At 42.3% G+C, this 19,759-nt stretch overlaps 1 protein-coding gene across 1 annotated transcript; it reads right to left on the bottom strand.

Annotated features, from left to right (window-relative positions):
- Positions 1 to 4,894: 4,894 nt before the first annotated feature.
- On the bottom strand, positions 4,895 to 6,653 carry LOC131663391 (ATP-dependent DNA helicase pif1-like). Its single transcript, XM_058933781.1, has 2 exons — positions 6,356 to 6,653; positions 4,895 to 6,264 (listed from the first exon to the last, which is right to left on the bottom strand). Exons 1-2 carry the CDS (start codon positions 6,651 to 6,653, stop codon positions 4,895 to 4,897), a joined length of 1,668 nt encoding a protein of 555 aa, XP_058789764.1.
- Between the last annotated feature and the right edge of the window lie 13,106 nt (positions 6,654 to 19,759).

Below are 19,759 nucleotides of genomic sequence, written 5' to 3'. Positions count from 1 at the left end.
GTAGAAAAAAAAACATTAATTTGAAACAACGCAACGACTCAGAGAGGTAAACCACGACAGTCATAACCCAAAAATCTTGTACCCTGCGAGTTTTACGCTCATGATTTTTACTTTTTTCTTAAAAAAAAAACACTAATCTAAAACACCGCTGTAATTTAGACATGCAAACCACGAGAGCCAAAATCCAAGAACCCTGTACCCTGCGAGTTTGGTGCTCATATTTTTTTTATATTATACCTAATATTTCGTAAGTATATGTTATATTTTCTGTAGGTATTTCTATGAAAGCAAATAATTTTTGAATAAATAGAGCTAAATTTCTTAAAATTTTGTTGTTGATCTTGATCAACAATTAAAAGCCGAGATCAAATTCTTCAGAGTGAACAAAATTTGTTCAAGAAGAAAGAAAAACTCGTGTAAAAGTCTGGAGAATAAAACTCGGCGGGTCCAGGGTGGTTTGGTTTCGGCTCCCGGAAATAGCCGGCGTAGGTGTAGCGTCGGCTCTATTTTTTTTTTCTCAATGGAACATGCGTGTAATAATATCGAGCGTAAAATTTAATTTTTTACCGGGAGCGTGAGAAAAAATATGTAGCGTAAAACTTGCAGGGTTCAGGGTACTTGGATTTTGGCTCTTGAGTTTGACCTCTCTCTGTTGTAGCGTTATTTCGGATTAGTGTTTTTCTTTTCTAACCCTATACACTGCGAGTTTTAGGCTCATTATTTAAATTTTTTTCCTTTGGAAAGAAAACCGTAATCTGTAACAGCTCTACAACTCTGACAGGTAAACCACGAGAGCCTGCGAGAACCGAAGTACCCTGCGAGTCTAACGCTCATTATTTTTACTTTTTTTTCCTTATTTTAAGAAGGCTCTCTTAAGTCATCATCGCAGTCTCGGCGTTAGCAGCTTACCTTTTTTTCTTATAGTTTTGACGCTGCCCCATAAAGGCACTTATTTTTTTACGCATAATTTCGATGCCGTCTCATAAGAGCATATGGTAAACATCATATTTCTCTTTATGTAGTACTATACTATATGTCCCAAAAAACTGGTGTGAGTACAGAAGACTTCAAACTATGATCATTTTGAGTTTCAGTAAATTCTGTCATTATATGAAATGGACCAGACGACGTCCTTAATTTGAAACTCATGCAAATAATCAGAGATGAACAATACAATGAGTAGAAATATGGCTTATTCGCAACTTTCAAGTTGCACTTGATATAGGAAAGAAAGAGAATGCATCCCTACAGTCATCGATAGCAAAGTGGTAAAGGACAAGCCTGATAATATAAAGATCCCAGGTTCGAGCCTTGGTCAAGACACTTTTTTTTGTTGTTTTTTTTATAATTCATCCTCCATAGAATCTATTAGTAGAATTTATTACACTGATAACCAATACGTTATTTATTCATTTTTTGAAATTGTACTTCACGTCAAATCCACATTGATAAATCCACTTGGATTTCCAAAAAAATCCATCTGGAATCCATATGGAAATCTAGCTTGGAAATCCATATGAAATCCATATGGAATCCATATGAATCCACCTGGAAATTCACCTGGATATCCATATGGAAATCCAGCCTGGATTTCCAGCTGGATTTTTTCAATAGGGTAGTGAAATCTATATAACAGTGGCACAGATGCTAAAAACGAGTTTCAGATATTTTTCATAATTTTAATATATTTTCACAACTTTATAAACATTTTAATTATTATAATTTACGTATAAGTAATGTTTCAATCAAAATTTATTAATTGTTACTAAACTCTTGAAAGTAGTGAAATCTATATAACAGTGGCACGGTTGTTAAAAACTATTTTTCATAATTTTAAATATATCAAGGATGCGTAAAAAATGTTTATGAAGCTTTCAAAATAATGAAATTTCTAATATTTTCTTATTACTTTCTTTGATTTTCACTTTCCAAGTTTTTAAATTTTTGAAATTAGTGAAATCTATCGTAAAATGGCACGGATGATATTATATTTCAGATGCCTTATATAACTGAAATAAGTACAATTAAATATTAACAACACAATTTCTAGCAAATCAAATAGCCAGGTATTATTTATACCTTAAAATTTTCAATTATTTCGATCGATTTTTGGCAACTTTTATTCTTGCCGGGTCTGTCGCCTGTTGTTGGAATAAAATGATTAATTTACCGCTAGTTTTTAATTATCCGTACACATATCATTATGTAATACTTCAATAATTTTTAATCAATTTGTATTCGTAAGAGTCTAATGAAATGATCAGGTCACTCTTGTAGTCAATTGATAAATATGGAATACTTTTGTATTAATCATTGCGTTGTTAAACAATTGCTAAAGGTAGTTTAACATTGTTTACTATCAAAATTATATCGAAATATTTTCTTTGAAACATGGCGAAATAAATTTTTTTATAGTATTTAGATATTTTCTTTGAAACATGGCGAAATAATCTCTTTGAAACATGGCGAAATAAATTTTTTTTATAGTATTTAGACGTGTACATTTCCTCGTAATTTTTTAACATAAAATTCTTTTGAGTTATACGCAAGTAGGAAAAATCTATTTATATTATTTTGTATTTTACATGCTTGTACTTGACGATCGTATTGGCGGACAGGCCCGGCAAGAATAAAAGTTGCCAAAAATCGATCGAAATAATTGAAAATTTTAAGGTATAAATAATACCTGGCTATTTGATTTGCTAGAAATTGTGTTGTTAATATTTAATTGTACTTATTTCAGTTATATAAGGCATCTGAAATATAATATCATCCGTGCCATTTTACGATAGATTTCACTAATTTCAAAAATTTAAAAACTTGCAAAGTGAAAATCAAAGAAAGTAATAAGAAAATATTAGAAATTTCATTATTTTGAAAGCTTCATAAACATTTTTTACGCATCCTTGATATATTTAAAATTATGAAAAATAGTTTTTAACAACCGTGCCACTGTTATATAGATTTCACTACTTTCAAGAGTTTAGTAACAATTAATAAATTTTGATTGAAACATTACTTATACGTAAATTATAATAATTAAAATGTTTATAAAGTTGTGAAAATATATTAAAATTATGAAAAATATCTGAAACTCGTTTTTAGCATCTGTGCCACTGTTATATAGATTTCACTACTTTCAAGAGTTTAGAAACAATTAATAAATTTTGATTGATACACAGTGTGCTGTAAAGGGTATGATATAAATAAAAACTGATTTGATTATTAAAAGACAAATAAAGCATTCATGCAACTTTTCACTTTGTTAAAAGTTTTTTTTTTTAGATATCACTTATTTCAACGTAGGCTATAATTATCATTCTTTGAAACGGTAAAAATACTCGTAAAACATGGCGTTAACACGCAATAGAAACGCTGAAACATGGCACTGACATATACACATTAGAAATATTGAGTGAATCGATACTCGTTTGCAAGTTTATACTTTTATTGAAAGGTGTTTGGGGTTGGGGGTTGGGCTGATGTACTTGCAATAATACTGGTACACTGAAAATGTTAATAAATCGTAGCGCAGATTTTACCATCCAAAATGACAAAAATATGGCGGTTCTACACGAAACCATTGAATACGAAATTTTAATTTTTACCGGTATAGACATAAATAAAAAGAATACCCTAAAATGGCAGGAAAGGTATAACTCATCTGAGAGAAAGTTAGTTCTCAGGTGTCAATTAATCATTGCACATGGATATATTATAGATCATATTTAGATCATTAATATTATTTAACCATCGCTTGTATATTGAAACAAGTAGAAACTGTTGAATTTTTTTTAATAAACAAAATTGTTGTCAATCATGCTCTCACTGCAGATTCGCCTATTTTACCTGGATTTACAGCATTGCATATTGTTGGAAAATATTCTTGCATTTGTATTAGATGTATAAATTGTATTAGATATCTATTATCGATTTATATCTTTTTTGAGGGGCTTTAATTTGTTTTAAAAACATTATACAATTATATTTTATGCCTTTGGTACATGGTTTTTTAAAAATTCTATAATATTTTTGTATTTGTTTTCATTGATGACTATTCGAATAATTTTTATTGAATGAGAATTTCCAATCACGTGACGGTAAAGATTATAATTTTTTTCGAGGACCGTTAATCTGTTCTAAGAATATTATGTAGATGTCTTTCGATCCTTTAGGCCATGGCTTTTTAACGCATGAAAAATCAGATACATGAAACCAGTTTGTCTCTTCGCGTAAGACATTGAAGTAATATCCATATTCCAAGTCTTTCCCACTATGGAAAATTGCACTTATTACTCTGAAACATTTATCACCGATAGAAAGTTTAGTCTTTGGCACTTCATTAATCTTAAATCCAGCTAATTTCGTTTTGTTTGAAAATAATGGTAGTCTGATTATCAAAATTCTTTCGGGTTCAATAGAAAGAGATACTTTATGTTGTTTTTCATATTGACATTTATTGTCACAATGTTCTCGAACATCACGCCATACGTTAATATTCTCATCAATAATTTGTTGCAATATATAAGCGCCATTAATTTGGGAGTTTAAATACAAGGTTAAAATATAATTTGATTTTATAATAGGATCAGGTCTAAAATCACATCCCGGGCATCTAATTCCAATTGTTAGTTCATGCTCAGTAAGTTTGCGTATTATTTCAAATTTTGTGCAAATATCTAATAAATAATCTGCAGCATCTTTTTGAATAAGTAGTAAATATTCAGTGTTCAGATAATTTGCCAGTGGAACCAAATCAACTGATGTTTTTGATATATATTTGTTAAATATTTGTAAAAGGATGTCTTGCTGCTTACATTCAAGCAAACATTTTCTGATAAGTTGACAGTGAAAAAGACATTGTATACATGATTTTGCATACGATAAGCTATTTTTATCTTCTAAAGTCAGTCAATGGACGTTCAAGAATATTATTACGATTATCGGCTTGAACCTGCAGTGCATGACGCGAAACAGACCATACACTGTCAAATATCTTGTTATTTTTATATGGATCCGTGTCTGGTATATTATAAGTATCAAGATCTGGGCGATGTTCTTTTCTCAATCTATTATATTCTCTTATAGCTGACTCGTTAGCTTTGATACTAGAAGGATCGAAATTAATTAAATGTAAACCTTCTAATTTAGTAATCCTGGATAAAGCTACATATGTTTGACCACAACTAAAAATGCTATTTCCTGCTTCTACAACAGCATTTTCTAAACTTAAACCTTGACTTTTATGAATAGTGATAGCATAACTGAGACAAAAAGGAAATTGTTCTCTAGTAATGAATACTTGATCCATTATTTGAAATTGATATTCTAATCGTTTGATAGAATACTCTTGATTCGATTGAAGTTTAATGGTAACGCTATCTATACCTGTTTTTCCTTTGCTCACTGTAATAACTGTTGCTATAGTTCCATTAACTAATCCAATAGACACATCGATATTCCTTCGTATCATAATTTTGCAACCTATTTTTATTGTGATCACTCGAGAAATACCACATGCGTTGTCATCGTCTTGATTTAAAATTTTCAAAACCCTTTTTTCTAATCTTTTGGGGCATTTGTAACAATCATTAGCAATTAACTTTATCTCTTCTGCCTCTAACTTATCCAACATGGTATTATTAAGTATTGCACAAATATCTTTAGTTGGCATCAAGCACACTGTATTATTTGGCAAATTATTAAAATATTCGTATAATTCATGAAGAGAAATTGAAGGAGTATGACTAGAAAAAGGAATCTTTCTTTTTTGTAATGTTTCTATATCGGAGTTGGCTAAATAACCCAATCTCAATTTACCTAAAATTTCTGAGTAAACTTTATCATTTTTCTGTCTCATATTTATAGTCAATTCCTCATATTCGAACAAAGTCCATAAATTAAATGACAACATGCCTTTAATATATTTTTCAATTTGCGATCTTGTTAGTGCAATGAAAGCAAAATCTTCTCGCACAGGTGGTAGTTGCAATAAATCACCAAATACGACAATATTTATTTTACCAAACCAACCGTCTTCTTTGTCCGATGTACAAAAAATCTCTGCCAGACGTAAGTGAATATACATAAGGGTTATATTTGATATCATCGAAATTTCATCAATGATAATAAAGTCAACATCCTTTAAACTTTGTTGTAATCTTTTCAACGCATTATCGGATAAAGGTTTATATTTTGCTGTGCCTCCTTGCTCTACAGGTAATTGTAATAATCTGTGGATTGTCAGTCCCTGGATATTAAATGCTGCAATATCAGTTGGAGCAGCAACAGCGGTGTTTTTGTTTCTCTTAAGTTTGTTCCATAAAACCAAGTTCTCAAATTAGGTAACTTTTACCAGTACCTCCAAATCCGCTAACAAACATTCTTATTACTTTATTTCCAGATGATATTGCAGATGTAATTGTATTAAATATTCTCAATTGATCAGTATTGAAATTTTTGATAGATTGATCTATGTCAATATCGTCTTTTTTTTCACAGACCTTTTCAATTAAATCTTGAACATCTTTTATAACTTGTAATGCATCAAGAGGATCAGCGTTTTCCAGATGTTCTGATGTTTGAGTCAACGTCTTTGCTAATTCTTGTTGCTCAATTAATTTATTAGCTTCATCCATGGCACTTTGAATCATCTGTATTTTATCATGATATTTAAGTGCTGCAGATAATTCATCCTTTATTTCAATAAAAGCATTATGATATGTGTCTTGTTTTCCTTTTAGTTCCTCAGTTTTTCTCCATGGTTTAAATAATATTAGTATAGAAAAATAGTAGGGTTCAGGTTGTGTTTGAGGATTGTATTTCATATGAAGAATTAAACGTGCTTGTTTTCTTTTTCTACAATATAAATTTTCATCCATTTTATAATATTCAGCTTTGCGAATTGGCTTTTTTTTCCATATATCAAAAAATCTAGCAAAATCGTATAAACATATAGTTTCTAACTCTTTAGGGCGCTTTGGATAGTATGTTCCTACTAAATTATCACAAAAAATGTCAGTTGAATCTTCAGGCAATAGCTCCAACTCATCTTTCCGTTTTAATTTTCTCTTTTTCTCAAAGCCAAAATCAACCTATAGAAAAGTAGTATTTGGATCAGTTTCATGAAGTGGATGACCTAATAAAGTATCAGCAGCTTCGATAGCTCCACATTCTCTGTGAGTAAGTCCGCGTAGACCTACGGTCCAAAGTCTACTACCAAGAGATCTATTCAATGCTATATCAGTAAGATCAATATTACTTTTTTCACCTTTTGTCCCATAACATGTAATGTAATATGTTAAAAGAAATGTGTTGATTCACCAATAAATTGAGCATCAGTGTTTCCTTCCCATAAAACAAATATAGCAGGCATATAATCATTTGTAAATCGTTCATTGAAATCTCGAGGCAGATCATAAAGCCTACTATTATTCTTTAACTTTCTACGATTTGTTATAGCCATGATAACAGCACGTAAAATAAACTCTTTCGTTATCTTTCGCGGAAATTCGAAACGGCAAGTGCTCATGAAACCACTTCGTGTTTTAGTTTTACGCATACAGTAGTCATTATGTTTATGTTGTTGATATTCCATAACTCTACGATACATATCTGGAGATGTATAGTATATTTATTGGGTATACGACATGTAATGTGTTGCATTATAAATTTCTTCACATCTTCATTCGAAGATATGCCAACTACTGGAGCATCTTTTATCCAGAAAATACAATGAAAATGAGGTAATCCTCGACCTTGATACTCACGAACATAATAGTAGTGCTCAATTTTTCCTATAGGTTTTGCGTCAGAAAGTAAATAAGCCATCATAGCTTTAAATTTTTGTCCGATATAAATTGCAGCTGGTATAGGATAGTCTACGATGAGTTGACTATTGGATCTAGAATCATTATCCAATGACTGATAATTTCGTATGAATTCACCTAAATCAGGCCAGTTCCATTCTGCCGGACTTAACGTTACAAAAAATGTAACTGGACCGTATTCCTGCGTCATACAATTCAGTTCTCTTCTTGGTCTTCGCCAGTATGCTTCAGTTCCTCTCAAGCGAGAAAATATAGAATAAAGATTGGATTCTAAAACATTTTCATCCAATTGTTTCTTGAAATTTCCCGCAGTGTATTTGTAACGTGTATCCAAAACATGTAACATGTGATAAATTCCTGCATTGAGATTTCTCATATTGCTATCATGTAGATAATAAAAAATTAATTGTTTGCTTTCTCTAAATTGTGAATGTTTAGATGTTAATATATGTTTAATAAAATCAGAATCTCTTAATCTGATATCTCTCGGAACACGTTGGCCACATTCACCATAGGGATAAATGTCTGGAAAACATTTCAAATCTAAGTCTTTCTCATTGTAAGCTAAAGGATTTTCATAAACTTTTTTCATTTGATATAATTTTGTATCTGAGTCATTCGGTTTTTTAACATGCAAAGCATTTATTGTATATTCATCGTAAAATGGGTCCGACTGCGATTTTGCTGTCAATAAAGCTTCTGGCTCAGGCATTTTAGTAATACCTGCAGCTTCCTTACTCTCTTGATCGACTTTGTTAGCAGAATCTTCTTCAACATATTCTAAATCTGTATCTTTGAGTTCATTCAGTAAATCTTCTGGATTAGTAGGAAGATTAATTTTTGAATAAAGAGTATTGTTTTCTTTGAGCCATTTCAAAGCATCCCATAGTCTTTTTACATTTACATATTCTTCCCAAATAATCTTACCTTTAGTAGGAATACTTCGAACCAATATATATAACTCATGAGCAGTGTTCAATGGATCGGTTTCTTTACACAATTTTCGTAACGTTTCATCTAAAGGTAGAGGCAAATGAAATACTTTCCCCACAAGTTCATCATGGCGAGCGTAATGAGGTAGATTTTTTTTCATAACAGTGCTTTTTTTCTGGATAACTTGAAATGCTTTTGCACGCTGAATTAAAATCTTTTCATACATGTTCAAACATTTCAATTCGTCAGGAATAGGTTTAAAGTAAAGATTATTTAAAAGACACGTAGGGGGTATAGCATTTTTTTTAAGTTTTTCCAAACAAGTTTTGCAAATCTTACCATTTTCAAATACTTCTATCAAATTATTATTTTCATAGTATTGCACTAAATTTGCCCAAACATCATTTTTAATTCCTAATAATTCACATGTAACATTTGGTTCATATTTTTTAACATCTAGTACACTTTTATTGCGACATAATCGTTCGCAAGAAACACAAATATTTAATGGAAGATCGTTCAAACTGTTATAATAAATTTTTACGCCTTCATGAAGCTTCTTTAATATTTCAGTTTCATCTAATGATATTTCATCCGTACTTTTGCATTGAAATACCGAAAACGACGCAGCTTTAGATGCAATATTATTCAATGTATCCAAATCACAATTATTCAAAGCTTCATTAACATCTTGGATATTTCTGTAACATTTAAGTAAAGCATATATCATATCTTTAATTGCTCGTAAAAAAGGAAAATGACTAGCCATATTTCGTAGTTTCAAAAATGTCGAATTGCACAAGAAAATTCCAATATGACAAACAATAGGATGACCAAGTTTTTCAGGATTTTGTGATTCGACACTACATTTATCAAGATTTTTTAAAAAATCATAAGCATCTGCATAAACCAAATTAATCAAATTTTCAAAAAGATTTCTAATCTCGTTCACAGTGTGAATATCAGGCATTTTACAATATTGACTGCATAACCAAGTATTTTGATTTTTTATGCCTTCAAGTAAAGGTAAGACATTAGTGGATTGTCCATTCTCATTCAACACTATGACATTCATTTTACTCGAATCCGTAACAAGTAATCCGTTCCCATAGTCATAAATTTCTTCGAAAAAGTATGGCTCTGAATAAGAGGAATGCATTGAAGTTCCACACAAGGCTGCAATAGCATTATTAATATTTACATTGGTAATATTAATATCTCCTAAACGACTTAAATCGACTGTTGCTTTATCTCTTAATTTTTTTAATATAGACTTATTTTCTGATATAAATTTATCCCTAACTGAAATAACTCGAGTAATTAAATGTTCAGCTTTAATTTTAGCTTCTGAAGTAGAAGGAACATTTAAAAGCGGTATAATTTTTGCAACCCAAGTTTGTTTCTCCTGAAATAATTTTCTTGTAGTGTGCTTCACATTGATGATAAAATATTTTCTTTTTATGTTTAAAGCACGTTGCCGCTTGCACTTAATTAATTTATCTTCCCGATGGAGTTTGTAATAGCTTTTTCTATGATCCAGTATTTTTTCTTTGCGTTTTTCATAATACTCCTTTTTATTTGCTAATATTTTATTTTTATTTTTCTCATAATACGTTCTATTCTTATCTTCTTTCTGAATGATTTCTTTTTTCATATTTGTCTGGGGATGATTATTCATGTAACGTAATTGACGTTTTCTACTTATAATATCTTTATTTTTTTGATAATACTCTTTGTCATAGTTTTTTCTTTTCGTTGTAATTGACTTCTTGATAACTTTGTTACTAGAAAAATTTATATTCTCACTAGATTCAGTACATGGCCTATAACTAAGAATTTTCCCGTCTGGAATTGAATTTTCTAACATGTTATTTGATTCCTTAATATTATACTTGCAAGGATTATGAAACTCTTCAACATCGTTTAATTCGCTTTTAATTTGAGTACTTGGAGCAATAATTTGTGGAATTGTAAAAGAATCTATTTGTGACTTGTTGTGATCAACAATTCGAAGCGTATTTTCAGTTATAACTAATGGTTTACGTTTTGCCTCAGGCAACCTAAAATCTAACATCGATTTTCTTTTCCGACAACTAGTAGACGTATTATTAAAATTGGAATTAATTACTGTATTGTTTGAATCTGAATATGAAATACCTTGAATTGATGGTTCTAGTAGCATTGATTCATTGTGTTCAACTTTTTGCAAGAAAATAACGTAAGCATCTGAAATAACTGTAACACGTACGTTAATAATTTAAGCCCGAACAACGTTGCGTCACAAATTATTTAAGGGGAAAGGCTCGGAAGGCGCATTCGCTTCGTCGCGAAAATTTAACGAGGGCTATGTCGTCCGGTAATATAGATAATCGCAATTTAATCAATTACAAGAGAGACAGGTTCGAACAGAATAAACTCATCAATTCGAATATTTTACTCTTTATTGCAACAATACTATACATTCGGCTTTTGACGTGTGCGTCGGCCGCGTCCGGGCTAAGTTCGTTCCGTGCGAATTAACGCACAGGAAACAGAACGTCACCTTACAATTTGTCCCGCGAATTCTGCGAGGGCGATGCGAATTCAAGCATCTAACCACTCGTCTGCGTCCGGCCTATATGATGCTCGGAGAGAGAGAAATCGAGGCGCACACCGATAAACCAAAAAGGGTACCTGACCTTGAGAGGGAGCGCTGCTGCGGAAGTCCACGTTCTCTGAGTAAGCGATGTAATTCTCGAAAGGCAGGATTCTCGATGCAGCAGGTCTTCCTTCTTGCTGATGGTCGCTATATGGTACTCAACCGCACAAACACTCGTTATGGTCGCGAAGCTTGACTAGCTGGCAATTAATTGCCGGTCAAAACTCTACTGCCCGCGATCTCGCCTATCCCTCTAACGCTAGGCATCTCCGCCGATCAGGAATCAGACCTGCAACAAAGCCACATCGTGCGTCGATACTCGGTTTTACTCAACCAAGACCGGTGTGGCAGCGGCTCAGGGGAAGGCACGCGGAAGAGAGAGAGAGAGGCGAACAGGGCGATCGAATCCATCGATCGATTCGCCCGTCACACCCCCTCCCAAGTCCAACGATACCCCCGATCATCGGTGGACAACCACCTCGACCTCCCTAGCACCGCCGCCATCGGCCTCGGAAACTCAGAGGGATATAAATGGAAATAATACAAGGGCAACACTCGCACACGCCAACAATCATACTCAACATTCACTCCAATTAAATATAACCTTCACCACTACTCACCCATTTACCTTAATCGGTACTCTGGGCATCAGGTGTGCTGGCTTGCAACGCAAAGCGTCGCAGCCGCACCATCCTGATGTATTCGGCCGTGGTGGGGTGGCTAGGATTAACCGCCCCAGCCAATCTACCTAGTTCCTCGGCCTGTTCGTCCATCCACGGCTCCTCAAGCGTCGACCCTACCACCTCCGCTCGGGGCTGAAGAGGCTCCTCAGAGGGACCAGGGGCAGGATCAGCCCTCTCCGAATCGTCGCTGGATCCCGGCGGAGTGCGTCGCAGGGCAACCTCGGCGTCTCGCTGAAGAGAACTCGCAGCCTGGTGTTCTAGCCGCGCGTCCTCTCGCAGCCTCAAGACTGCATCGTCCGGACCGGCCCACTCAGCTTCGAGAGCTCGTTTCCTTTCAATTCTTTCTCTTAGGAGACGGCCACCACGCCGCTGCTTCTTCTTACGCGGCTCGGTTGCCGTCTCTTCTCCGGCCTCCTCGCCACGAGCCCCTCCACTCTTTTCCCTCGGCGGTTGAGGTCCATCCGCCTCCTTGGGCTGTTGCTCCCCAGACGCCCTGGCTACAGCGTCGGCCCCCGCGTGAGTCCGCAAATACTTCGCGTAAGCGGCCGCGCATCGCACGCAATGGGCAACCGTCGCGTCCAGGCGCTCACAATTCCTGCAGCATTCTCGCGGATTCGGCGGCTCCGGGCATCTCGAGCGGCGATGCTCCCCAGTCCGGCAATTGCAGCAGGTAAACGGCCGCACGTCCAACTTCCGGTCGAACGGCACCGAGTTCAGGCCGGCCAGAAAGGTGCCCGTCAATCGGCCCATCACGACATCCTCTTCCCCGGCTCCTACAGCTGGAGTCCCGACGGGAAAGGCGTCCCGCAACGGAGGTCGCGAGCCCTCACTCGACGCAATCGGCCCGTCCTCCTCGCCTCGCCGCGGCTCGGGTCGGACAGCAGCAGGCAAGCGCGGAGTCCCCGGCGGAGACGACCTCCCTTCAGGAATCTCCCACATCAGTTGGCGGTGATGGGAAAAGAAACCCAAAACTGGCTGGGCCCCGTCCGTCTCCCGGATCCACCGCCCAGCCCGGAACAGCAGACGTGGCGGCTCGGCCACTGACACCCGACCGGCCGATTCGCGAGGTTTCAGGGCAGGCTTCGCGGAGACCCCTTCATCACGGTCACCACGGCCACCCGCCATCGGCGCCTCAACGGAACGCGGAGGCGAAACACGCGCCTCCCTGGAGCGACGGGGGCAGTGCAGCCCACGGGCTCGTCCTATTTCTAGCCTCCGTGGACGCCTCCCCAATGCTATCGCCTCCGCGGACGCCTCGCCATGGAAACGGTGCGAATTTCCGCACTCATTTCCCGGTCCAGCGTCCTCGGTGCGGCGGTGGCCGACTCGAGCCTTCAGGCTCCTGGTTAACAGCTGCTCCGGTTCCTCCGCGCTGGCCTCGGTCAGAGGCGAGACCCAATTGCTCGCCGAGAAATCCGGGCCCTTGTTCTTCTTCTTTTTCTTCTTGCCGCCGCCCCGCTGCTCCTCCGCGGTCCTCCTCCTCTCGCCTTCCAGATACCCGGCAGGCGGGATGCTCGACGGCGGTCCCTGCCGGCGGAAACTAAATCTCGGGTCCAGCTGCTGCTGGTGCATAGGCACCCACTCCATAGGCTCGTGGATGTGCCTCTCCGGCCGCACCACCGCCGTTGCCGCTGCCGAGCCTGCCGCAATTCCCGTAACCGGCTCCCCCTCTAACTGCAGCCGCCCGTTGGTAAAGCCCAACTCCTGGGGCCGGTCCGTTGCTGCTGCTGATGGTAGGCCGGGCAGGTCCGCAGAGCCCCCGGGGTTCGACGGACGTGCGAATTCACGCACAGGCGTCTCGGCCCCTAGCTCCTGCGGCTGCGCCGGAGGACTCCTTAGCAGGAGCGCCTCCAGCTCCATTTCTGCTGCGTTGCTGTCCACGATCAGGCCAGCCGCCTCTCCTCCCTCGGCGCCCGGTTTCTCTTCAGGAAACCCCGGGCCGACGCTCAGGACGCGATAGGCCGAAAGCTCAGCGACCATGGCCACGGCTCGCCTCAGCACTCGCGTACCTCGGGTTTCTAGAGTCCCGGGAGCCGCTTCCCCGGTCGTGCATTCCAAGCCGCACGGATCCGGGAGTACTTCTTCTCCATCACCCTCCGTGGAGCCGGCAAGCGACTGCTCGGGCCGAGCCAAAGATGACGAGGGCTCGGCCACGCTTGCCTCCGTTTTCTCGGGTTCTGGGTCCGCCGTCCGGTCTCGTCCTGGGGAAGGCTCGCTCCTGACGCCTATTTCGGCTGTCAGAGCGGCCAACGTCGTAATTTCATCCTCCATCTGTAAATTTAAGGCGTATTAGTTATTTGGTCTTTCTTCGGTCAAAATCAGTAATAAAAAAAAACAATTAAAAGAAGAAAAACGAAAATACGATCTAACCCGTCTACTTCGTTACCCGACGGCGGTCGGTCGCCGTTCGTTGCCCACACCGCGCGGCGGAACGTAACGCTTCAAGTCCTTCACGTGGACCATCGGGATCCGATAGTTATTGTCAGTCTCCAACTCGTATATTACGTTCGAGACTTTCTTCACTATTTTATACGGTCCGGTGTATTCGGGGTCCAGTTTCGCGTTCCTGCCCGTCGCAGCACACGACAACGAGTAGTTCCTACGCCAAACTAAATCGCCTACGCTAAATACTACGTCCCTTCGCCTCTTGTCATACTCTCTCTTCTGTCTCTCCTGCGCTTTCTCGATATGACGTCCCACCAAGTCTCGCAAAGCATTGAGTCTTTCTAATCGGTCCTGCCAAATTTCGGGTTTGATCCTGATCACGGGAGAACGCCGCTCTATTTCCCTCCTTAAACTTTTCACCGGCCGAGGATTCCGACCGAAGTTCAGGAACGCCGGCGTAACCCTCGTAGAAGTCTGAGTCGCGGTGTTAATCGCGTGCCTGAATTCGTGCAGGTAGCGGTCCCAAGTCCGGTGATCGTTGTCCACGAACATAGCTATCATCGTCTTCAGCGTCCGGTTAACTCTCTCTACTGGGTCACTCTGCTGATGGTACGGGGGACAGAACACATGCTCAACGCCGTATTCTCGGAGCGTATCCTGAAACGCCTTGCTCTGATAAGCTTTCGCGTTATCACTAACCAAATACTCGGGCGTTTCCCATCGGAACAGGATCATTTCCTCAAACGCGTGCGAGAGCGACTTTCCGTCCGCGGAGCTCAACGGTTTGAGCTCGACCCATTTAGTAAAGAGATCCTGGAATACTACCATGTACCGAAATCGATTTTTACTTCCCGGCAACTCTATCACGTCCGTCGCAACCACCACCCACGGGCGCTCAATCATCCGTCTTCCCATCAACCCTTTCGGTACTTTCTGCTCGACTTTATATTTTTGGCAAACCTGACACTGATTTACGAACGTCCGTACGTCATATCGCACCCCTGGCCAATAATATTCCCTTATTACCCGATCGCACGTCTTGTCTTGTCCAAAATGTCCGGCCGAAGGCGCACAATGGGCGTCCCGCAAAACCCTTTCCCGATACTCGGGCGGAACCACCATTCGCCAGCACTCCTCACGATTCGTAACTGGATCAAGCAGATAGTCGGTCATGTAGCGATACAACAGGCCGTCCTCTACCTTCCAATTTTTAATATTTCTCCGGCCGCTTCTGGACTTCTTGGCATCTTCGCTGGTACCAAGAGTCCTTGATTGCCGTAAATTCGCCGACCTCTGCTTCGTCCTCAAACTCGCGCGAGAGTGCATCCGGGACATGATGCAAGGCACCCTTCCTATGCACTATCTCGCAATCGAGCTGTTGAAAATCCAGCACCCAACGCTCGAGTCGGCCGGTCAAATCTCGCTTGCTTAAAAGCCTCGTCAACGCGCTATGATCCGTCACTACTACGAAGTGAAATCCCTCGATATACGGCCTAAACTTCTGAACTGCGAATCGATCCGCCAAAAATTCAATCTCACTCACCGTATATCGTTTCTCATGCGCGTTTAACATACGACTCGCATAGCAAATCGGGTGTTCCCCATCCTTAAAAATCTGCACTAAACACGCTCCCACCGCGTATGACGAACCATCGCAATGCAGATAAAACGTCCGCTCAAAGTCCGGTCTGTCCAGCACAGGAGCCTCAGTGAGCGCTCTTTTCAGTCGCTCAAAGGCTTCCTGTTGCTCCTCGCCCCAAACCCACGACTAATCTTTCCTCAATAACTTCGTGAGCGGTACCTTTATATCGCTCTCATTTTCGATAAATCGCGCGTACCAACCCACCATACCCAGGAATCTGCGAAGCTGTTCTATCGAACGAGGCGCCGGGTAGTCCATAATCGGCTGAATCCGATCCGGGTCCGGGCGCAGGCCCTCGCCGTCCAACCTATAGCCAAGATAGGTCACCTGCGTACAAAAGAAGTCCGACTTTTCGAGGTTGATCTCCAACCCTACCTCAACTAAACGCCGCAGTACTCTTTCTAACCACGGCATGTGGTCCTCGAAATTCGCGCTCACCACCAATAAGTCATCCATATACCAGAAAACGTTATACGCGAACTCCGGTCCGAATAGAGCGTCCATGAAGCGCATAAACGTCGCGGGCGCGTTTACCAGGCCGAAGGGCATTCTTTCGAACTCCCACAGCCCCAACCCGGGAACCGCAAATGCCGTGAATTGTTTACTGTTTTCGTCCAAAGGGATCTGCCAAAACGCCAACCTAAGATCAACCTTCGACAAAAATACGGCGCCACGCAATCGATCCAGAATCGAGTCGAGACTGGGCATCGGGTACGCATCGATCTTTGTCATTTTATTCACCGGACGGAAGTCCAGACAAAATCAATACGTCCCGTCTGCCTTTTTCACCACGACCGGTGCGCTACTCCACTGACTATCTGACGGCCGGATTACCCCTGCATGCCACATTCTTGTCGTCTCCTCCTGGGTAAACTTTAAGATCGGCGGCGACATCCGGCGTATAGGCGTTTTGATCGGTCTCGCATCCCCCACATCTATTACGTGTTTAATCAAATTCGTCACAGCCGGAGCAATTCCGGGTTCCGGTACGATGCGGTGCACCAACGCCAACACCCGCTCACGTTGCGCGCTCACGTAACTCACGAGTCCCGCACACTCAGCGAATACGTGCGCCGTCCCGTCCTCATTATTCGCGAAAGGAATCCATTCTCGCGACCCCCTCGGTCGCCATTCCCGTCTCTCGATGCTGATATCCTGCATCCACGCGTTTCAAAAATCCGCGCCTAAGATTAGGTCGTGCGCGCACTGCGCCACGGCGCACGCGATCAGCGTCCCGCTCTTTCCCCCTATCTCGAGGTACAATTTCAGATCGCCCAACGGGTCCGGTTCCTCACCCGACACTCCTCTTACAAATATCGTTGGCGGCCTCAACCGTGACCTAAACCTATTTGCCAATCCTGGGCCCACCACCGTAACCTGCGCACCTGAATCCAACAACGCGAGATAATTTTTCCCATTTATCTTGATAGCTAGAAAAAATCTATTCTCTACTACGGCCACCTCGGCCACGTCATCATCCTCACGCGGGCTCTCCAACCGATCATCCGAGCCGGGCTCGGCTTTTCCCTCCGCTACCACGGAAGGCGTCTCCGCCATCCTCGCATGGCTCGCCGGATCCCCGCCCACCGATCCCTGTCGCATCACTCCACTGTACCGCTCACCGGTGTCCGAGATCCTTGGCGAGGCTCGCGGTGGTTCCATTTCTCCGCGCCCCCCTCGCGCTCCATCGGACCCCTCTCCTACCTGAGGCGCACCCGAGGGCCCCAGGGAGCGTCACGGCGACTCGTCGGCCACGCGCTCAACCCGCGCTCGCTCGGATCGCTCACTCATCTTTAGCGCATCCGAGAGCAGCGGGGAGCGTCGTGGTGACTCCTCAGCCACGGGCTCAACCTGCGCTCGATCGGATCGCTCACTCGTTTTTGGCGCATCCGAGAGCAGCGGGGAGCGTCGTGGTGATTCTTCAGCCACGCGCTCATCCCGCGCTCGATCGGATAGCTCACTCATTTTTGGCGCATCCGAGAGCAGCTGGGAGCGTCGTGGTGACTCTTCAGCCACGCGCTCATCCTGCGCTCGATCGGATCGCTCTTTCACTACTCCGAACTTCCCTTTCCCGACAGTGCAATCTTCCTTTCTTTCGCTTCCTATCGCTTTCCCGAACTGGACATCCTCGAGATCCGACACGTTCAACCGCTCATAACGGCGCGACAGACTTTCCCAAAATTCCTCTGACCTACTCTTAGCCATTTCCGGATATGCGCCTCCAACTCCGCGCGCCGTTCCCTCAATCGCGCCATTCTTATTCTGGTCAGGCGCCTCGGCCGTGAACAACAACGCAGCCTCCCCGGGCCCGACCTTCTCACTCCCATTGATTTTCCCGTTACCGGTTCTCGTTGCGCGAGCCATCCTGTTCCGGTGCAACTCAAGCGCCAACCGCGCTCGCCCGAGCAGACTCAAGCAGGGGTCGACGAGCGAGTTTCGGCCCCCGCCTGCGAGTTTCCCTGTTGCGCCAGACCAGCCGCACACGTGGGGCAGTTCTGGAAGACCGCCTCTGCGGTCCCGCAAACCTGGCAACTAACCACGGCCCCCGGACACGCATTAGCAAAGTGTCCGGCCTGCCTACACCGATAACAGGTGGGGGGCGGCCTACCTCCCTCGCGATTAAAGCGATTCGGACACTGCGAGCTCCTATGTCCCTTGCCTCCACACGTAAAACAATTACCTCCGAACGCGCGCGAACTCACGCCAGCGCCATCATCGCCTCGCTGCGCGCCCCTCTGCTGGGGATCTAAACTTGGCGGAACCGGGGTCTGTGTCCGCGCCGCACCTGGATCCGCCGGAACGGCCGAGGTTGCGGAATTATTCGCACTGATTCCCCGCCGGCTCCGGATCCCGAGGTCGGCCCCCCGCCCCCGCCGGGCTGCGCGGCAGCCGTGAGTACCTCGCTCTTGGACACGTCGCCACTCTTTCCTTTTGACCGCCTCTTAGAACGTCGCGCACCCGATCCGTCCTCCGGTGTCACCTCGGCGCCCTTTTCCACCTCTAACACAGCGGTCCTTGCCACCTTTCTCGCTGGTCCCGCCGAGCTCCGATACGCCGCGTCCTGAACCAGCATGCTGTCGGCCGCCGGAGGTGGCCGCCACCTCTTCTCCCTTGCCCGCTGACGCTCAAATTCGCAGCCTACCCTCTTCAGTTCCTTGAGCGTAGCAAACGACTTCTCGTACAAATACCTCGCGAAGGTGGGATGCAAACCTTCTTTGCAAATCGCCACCTGCCTTCTCTCCGAAGGAGGCCTATCAAAACGGCGAACGATACATTGGAAGGCGGTTAGGTAGTCACCCAGCGTCTCTCCCTCTGCCTGCGTCCTTAACCGTAACTCCTGATATAAATCCTCCCGCTTATAATGCCTTCCGAATTCCTCCTTTAAATCGGTAAGAAACTCCCCGAGGGTTCGCCAAGTATTCCTCCTTTAAATCGGTAATAAACTCCCCGAGGGTTCGCCAAGTATTTTCATTATTACGGTACCAGAGCGCCGCCTTCCCTGTTAATATTATGCCTACCGCCCGGAGTACTTCCTCATTTCTCAACCTTTAAAAATCCTGGCATTTCCTAATATCACTTACGAAACCGTCCACATCCGCTCCCCCGTCACCCGAAAACTTCAGCGACCAAGAGCGAAAGGCCTTCACCG

Source organism: Phymastichus coffea, unplaced genomic scaffold, assembly GCF_024137745.1.
Source record: "Phymastichus coffea isolate CEN01 unplaced genomic scaffold, Cenicafe_Pcof_1.1 PCOF00034, whole genome shotgun sequence".
Taxonomy (NCBI): Eukaryota; Metazoa; Arthropoda; class Insecta; order Hymenoptera; family Eulophidae; genus Phymastichus; species Phymastichus coffea.
The sequence above is the reverse complement of the archived record's forward strand: the minus strand, read 5'-3'. Positions and strand labels throughout refer to the sequence as shown.

Bases quoted from the DNA above. Each gene is read 5' to 3' on its own strand.
- LOC131663391 (XM_058933781.1), bottom strand. From the start codon at position 6,653: ATGATTCAAAGTGCCATGGATGAAGCTAATAAATTAATTGAGCAACAA. The intron at 6,265-6,355 runs GTAAAAGTTACC...CTGATATTGCAG, and splicing joins TAGCGGATTTGGAGGTACTG to CATTTAATATCCAGGGACTG.